The sequence below is a fragment of the Echiichthys vipera genome (assembly GCF_963691815.1).
Source record: "Echiichthys vipera genome assembly, chromosome: 18".
Lineage (NCBI taxonomy): Eukaryota > Metazoa > Chordata > Actinopteri > Perciformes > Trachinidae > Echiichthys > Echiichthys vipera.
In genome coordinates, this window is record NC_139843.1 from 18,590,273 (window position 1) to 18,597,117 (window position 6,845).

The following is a 6,845-nucleotide window of genomic DNA, read 5'->3' on the forward strand; positions in this document are numbered from 1 at the left end:
ACAGCTATCTTACATCAGTGAGAATAACCTCCAGACAACTGAGAGAACGTTGACAGTGTGATCTTAAACCCAGTGAAACCTGTTGGATGAAGACGAAAAAGAAGAAGAGGAGAAGGAGGAAGGGATAGGACAAGAGGGAAGTAGAGTGACTGCTCTCTCCCTGCAGTCCTCTTTGATAGATTTCTAATTCTCAGTGGAGTTGGAGCATGCTGGAGAATCTAGATGTGACACACCTGTCAAAGCCACTGGTGAAAGCCAGCCCCTGTGGTTACGCCTGTCACTGTGATTTTTATTTAGAGAGGTGCATCAAGTAGGAGACACAGCAAAACCCCATGCATAATGCATCAGTAGCCGGGATCATTTATTTGTCTCTGCTAAAGCACACCTCACCTTATTGAGAAAGTCTTTGGGTGGCATGCTAGGCAGTTGACTGACAGGTTTTCACTTGGTGAGAGTCTGATATCTCATCTCTGGACGGATGATTAGTTTGCTGTGATAATCATGGCTCTTTTAGATGACAGCAACGGATAAGGTGTAATTATAACACCAGGACGACAATCAGGACTTGGCTGTCGGAGAGAGCAAAAGTCAAGAATGTAATGACAGTGAGCACCAGGGGGCCTAAAGTGGAAGTGTTGTTCAAGTTGAAGAGGAAGTAAGGAGGGGGAAAAAGAGTGGAGGATTAGAAGAGAGGTGATTGATGGATTTGCTGGATGGGAAGGTGTCCCCTATAGGGCAAAGAGAGGGAAAGTATGGAGGGTGGGCTCAGACAGAAAATGGCTGAGAGATAGATGAAGAGTAGATATGTGATAGAGAGATAGGGTATTTGGCTGGAAAAGGCAGATACAAACGGAGAAACGGGAGGGCAGACAGCGAAAAAGGCCCGTCTGTCATTCAGAGGAGTCAGTAGGGGTTAACCTGCCAGCTCAGACAACCACAGGGGAATTAGATAACCTCAGCTGGGCTGCTGCCTTAAAACTACCAGCTTGACCTTGGTGGCTGCGCTTCTGCAAACATAAGTCCCTTTCACACATGCACTGCAAACAAGAGAGGATCTAGACAATTATGAGGCGGAACTTTAGGTGAGAACACAAATTCCGTTGGATCCAACATGAAGCAGCGGTCATCCTGAGTTAATCTCTGAGTGAGCCCATGTGTGAAAACAGCTCTTTCACACAAAGACAGCAACGAAAAGGTCTAACTGGAGAGACGGGATTCAAGAACTTCTGTCAGTAAGGGCTGATGCTAAAATCATCAGACAGGTTCAAGCCATGGAAAAGTTGTCAGTTTTTACCGCAGTGTAATCAACGTCATGTGCTGCCCCCTTCACGCTCTACCCAGGCACCACCCCTCACATAATGAAACAAGTATTTCCACCAAGTGAGAATGCATCTGACATGGAGACTCTCTTGCTGTGTGCAACATGTGTGAAAGTTCAACTCTGGACAATGTCAGGACATGATTCTCTGGACATCTGCCCGGAGTACTTATGAGAGAACGGCTATAGAGTCACTAAATATGATAAAACTACTGGAATGTTTTTTTGGAAATAACAGGGCAACCAGTAGCATCTCTCCTGGTGAATGCCCATATATGTTAATCTCTGCTCTCAAAGTTTCTAAACCTGATGCCTCAGACGGTTTGTGAAACAGGACCATCTGAGAAGCCATCATTGGAAACTTTGGAAAAGGGCACACACTTAAAAAAAAATACTTTGCAGGTGATGGGATGATCCATCTGTCTATCAAACCCTAGCTGAAGTCAGTCAGTACAAGAGCGTAAGCATCCTCTCCATCGAGAAATGCCTTCAGTTTCATTCTTTGCTCTTCTTTCAATGAAGAAATACTCTCTAGTTCTAATATTACTGATGTTATTGCAGCATCTAGGCTAACGTCTAACATTGTTGATTTGAACGCCCAGCATGCATACCTAAACCACACCTGTGGCTGCCAATAGCTCCTCACAGGGCACTGATAGGCAATGGTAGCTGGAACACAAGGCATTACTTGAAGCCTGACAAGATAGATTTGCGTGATCCTGTGATTGTTAATTGCCACATGATCATGCAATATCGCAAGAATCCAGCAGCTGTGCAAGGTAAAAAGTAAAATAATGCAGTTTGCCATCTCCAAGCCCAAGCCTGGATAACCCATGATGACATCAGCAGAGGTTTATTTTGTCAGACTCAATCGCATATGTAAGAAAACAGGATGCCACATTCCAATCTGGTGTGCCATTAATTCCAATATAAGCTGTTTACCAGCTACATGCGCAAAAAACCCACCTTGCCTTCTGTGGGCATCTACATAGAGCTTGCGCATGAGAGACTCCCTCTTTCAGAGCCGGCTGACTTCCTGTTGGCCTCTGCTGACCTCAGTGCTGCTCTATAGGCTGATGCATGGTACAGTGGGAAACAAATGTAAAATGCTTTCCTCTCCGTCTCCAGGGTTTCTAAATGGCAGCCCTGTACTCACAAGGTAATGCAGGAAACGTATTTCTCCCCCGAGATCTATGTGAAATGTTCAAGGTCCATTTTAATTAAATACCACCCATGTCTACCATCCCAGCGTCCATAGGGACACATACAGCCTGTGTGATTCATCCTGTGGGACTCAATACATTGACTGGCCTGTGTCGCTGGTGGCGTAAGGCATTTCACCCTAGCAGCAAATCTTTGTATTGTCGTCGGATGAGTCACACACCGTTTAGCATCTTGTTAGCATTGCACACTCATCTCCTTTGGGTCTCCGAAGTTAAAGACCTCATGAAATGCAAATCATTGACGTGTCTGTTATTGAAAGCAAAAATAGACCAGAGGCATGAATAGAAGGGCAGGAGTTAGTGTTGAACACAGGACAAAGTTAAGTAGGAGCTAACTATGATTTCTAACAATGATTTGGACAAACAAACTTTTTTTTCCTCTAAATTTTGAAATAGGCTGCTCAAAAGAGAGAATGTAGTGTTTCTGTAGTGCTTTTCTCCAACATAATGCCTCAGTCAGCTATTTTTTTACTCAACTCTTTGAATGTGAATATAGTTGCCCCCCAGCTCTCCTTCTATTTAGGACCTTTACTTTCACTTTAAGCACCTGGTTCAATTTGTCATTACAGCTGCAGTGATCCTATCGCAAAGTGGTCTCTAGTTAGTTATTAGCGTCGTTACAAATGTCAGTGGGGTTTTGAATCTCTTTTTTTTTTTTTACTTTTCTGTATAGGTGGGTAACAGGCTTGGTTTTTCAAGCCCACTTGGCCTGCAGCAAGGCTTTTTGTTTTTGAGGGCACAAAGGCTACACGCAAGAGCATCAAGGCCATAAGTTAAAAGCACGTGATTTGGATTTTACTTAACCCTTCTAGAGAAATAACAACATTTTTAAAAATTAAAATAAGGATTTATTTGTACAATAATTACAAACAATGAGTTAGTTTCTGATCACATACCAGCAGTACTATTATTAAAGCCTTAAGGCTAAAATTGTGTCTTTATTGTTATTTAACACAAGTTTTAAAATCTTGGTGCAGTCTGATGATGGATCTGAGTAAATATAGTGACTTTTTTATCACATCTATAAAGATAGAAGTTCTCTCTTTCACACATTTTACTCACTTTCATTGGTCACACCACAGGGGTTGATTCCTTTACTGTTGACAAATCAAATAGGACTTAATTTACCCTTCCGTTGCATGGTGGACTTGACAGGAGAGGGCAGCATGGGGGAAGAAAAAGAAAAGTTGGGCGATGGAGCGGGGCTCTGAGTGGGTATTTGATTTTCACAAGGACACCAAGACAAGACACAGTCAAATTCCCACTCCGGTTGATAAACGTATTTGTATGATGTCACCTAGTGTTACGAAACAAACAATGCAGGGATCCCACGGTCACGGGAAAAGCTTTAAAAATCATGAAATTTTATAATCTCATTTTCCCGGCCTGGAAAAGTCATGGAATCCTGTTGTGTTAGTAAATAAAATTAATGGTCACAGTAATATTCTGTGGATAACCTTCTACGTAATATAACATAATACATTTGTTTTCTTTAGCTGCTGATGTAACATAGCACCAAAGGGGGAACTCTGGCAATAACATGAGCAGGGCACAGTGCTCAAATATCACAGTTTATAGAGTTTAAAATAAATGCATAAATTTGATTTTTACCTGTTTTAATTAACTTGGGGTTTCTTTTTCTCCATGACAATTTAGCAGGCGATATACAGCCAGGAGAACATGAAGTTCCAAACTTCTCTGAGACATTTACACAAACCAGTATCTCTTTTTTCTATTTTTATTGTCCTGTAAATAACCTGAAAATTGATTTCAGGAAGAGCGTGAACCCTGTTGAATCCCTCCATTGTGTTGCCATAATCTCCTCTGCTCACTGTACTGAATCCTTCAAAGTTAACACTGAACATTTATATTGACAAGTGCAAGGGATTATTCTCACAGATTATTTCATTGTGCAGTTATCTAAAGCTGTGTGGTTAATTTGAGCGCTTGAAAATGCCGTCCTTTTCAATGACATAAACCAGGCACTCACTGTCTTGCAGCTCACGCTCTTTTTTTTTGTGTATTAATTCTCTTTCTTCTTATTTCCCATTCTTTGGGTTTTCAGTGTACATTCCATTGTTTAACTGCAAGCACTGATTTCCCCTGGCGTCCTCAGATAATGCCCCCCCCCCCACACACACACACACACCCCCCCACACACACACACACACACACACACAAACAAACAAATGAACACACAAGCACAAGTCATCAGTATTTCTTGGAGGGAAAACAGAGCAAACGAATTGGGCCACAATGATTCCAGCTTTTTATTCATATTCACATAAGATAACCTCTTCAGAAGGAACTGGAAGTTTTGTAATGAAACAAGAATCTGAAAACTTTTTTAATATAGATCTCTTAATTATGGTAAACAACTACAGACTAGCCATGTAAACATTAATGCAAATGTATATCTAAGACAGAGCATGACTGTCTGGTAAACGGCAATAGCTCATTAGCTGGCCCAGCGAAGCAAAGCCTCTGATAATTCAAGAGAATGAACTCAGAGGAAACATGCATTTCAGATTTTGCTAAAATACAATCCGAGTGTGTCCTTGTGGCCCCTTTTGCCCCCTCAGGATTCTAAAAATTTTTTTCAGGTTTTTGTGTCCTCCCCCCTATCAAATTTCCTTCAGTTCCACAAGCAATACTGCATAAAATATGTTGAATCAGCAATCTAACATTTTGGGGAACTAGCTTATATACTGTATTTCCAAGATTGAGGTGAAACTATTATTATTATTATTATTATTATTATTATTATTGCTCTAATGTCTCTTGTCGATCACTAATTAAAAACAAACTCCTCAGAAAAATACTTGAAAACAAACACTTGAACAAACATCAGTGTGATAAGAACTACCTTAAATAACAGAGACCATGGAAAAATGTATTTGACTTCATTCTTTTTAGTTTGCCCCCATCCGCTTACATGTAGTGGGGAGGATTTAGGACATGTACTGCAGCCAACCACCAGGAGGCGATTGAGATGTTTTGGCTTTTACTTTTGGGGAGCTGTCAAGCCGTCCATCTGAAATAAACAGTAAATTAGTCTATGGTCTGTGCTGGAGACAGGATATGGTTCACTAAACTTAGCATTTACACTGATATAGGAAAACAGCTAGCTTGGGTTTGTTCAAAGTTTTAAAAAAAGACTTGCACATCCAAAGCTCACTAGCATACAATGCATCTTTGTTTAACCTGTACATGGAGAGGAATGTGAATGTTACCACTTCTGATTTTAGCAAGTATATAACCCAAAAATCTATCTATTTCTTTTTTTTAAAAACAAAAAAAAAACATTTGTTGTGTAAATTAGTGTGGTTTTGAGGTGTTAGTTGGTGTATTTCTGAACCCCTGTTTCTAGTCTTTATACCAAACATGTCTTGACTATTATGTAGCTGCCCTACAAACGCAATTCATGCATGTCTCATACAAAGAAAGCAGATAAGCAGATTTCCCAAAATGCTGAACTATTCCTTTCAACCATTTATTCTCCTCTCTCTCCTAAAAAGTCCCTCTCATTCCCTTCTTGCCCAGGACGAGTCTCTTTCTTCTCTTCCGGCACGGAGAACCTCCACCGCGTGGAGAAGGTGACGTGGGGGACGCGCTACGCCATCACCGTGTCCTTCACGTGTGACCCTGCGCACGCTATCTCTGACCCCGCCATGCCCTGAGGCACCCACGGCCGACGCAGCTTCTCACTGACTCGGACAAGCCCTGCAAAGAGGGGGATAAGAGGGGAGACAAGGAAGAAGTGAGATTTACCTCGTAACATTGGTGTCCTGTAGATGCACGATCATCTGTAATCTTCAGATATTGACTTGCTGCCTCTCACTGACTGTGCTCCTGAAAAAAGCACATGGGTTCCCCCTCTCTTTTGTAGAGGTGCTTTTGTGTTTCCTAAAATCTCACTGATCTTTTTTATATCCAATTTTCTAGTTACCTTTTTTTTTTATTGCACCACCATAAACACTAGAATGAAGCATCTTTAGGTGCCTGACAAATCGCCACACTCTGCTCCTCTTGATCCTTTGGAGGACAGCTTGAGCAGAGATTGCCTCTTTACTGAAACAGTTTCACGGAGGCTAAAGTGGGATTGTGTGTTTTCTGTGTGTCACGGTGTCGTTTTCATTTTAAGGCGAGCTGCCAATTCCTTGTAGAAGAGATAGAAATCCGGTGAATCACCTACTGAATCAACCTTTCATCATAAAATCCCGCCTTGACCTAGGAGGTGCTTTCTTCTAAGAAGAACCCTCTCCTTGTCCAGGAGTGATTGCTTTTTCTAGTATGTTACCATT

At 41.5% G+C, this 6,845-nt stretch overlaps 1 protein-coding gene across 2 annotated transcripts in view; it reads left to right on the forward strand.

The window, feature by feature from the left end:
• The window catches only part of ogfod3 (2-oxoglutarate and iron dependent oxygenase domain containing 3), a 23,198-nt gene extending 16,353 nt beyond the window's left edge, over positions 1–6,845 (forward strand). For both annotated transcript variants that reach the window (XM_083933157.1, XM_083933158.1), the window contains one exon: positions 6,085–6,845. In XM_083933157.1, the coding sequence (XP_083789283.1) occupies positions 6,085–6,221 (137 nt within the window). In that variant the 3' untranslated portion in view covers positions 6,222–6,845. The remainder of the gene's footprint in view (positions 1–6,084) is intronic.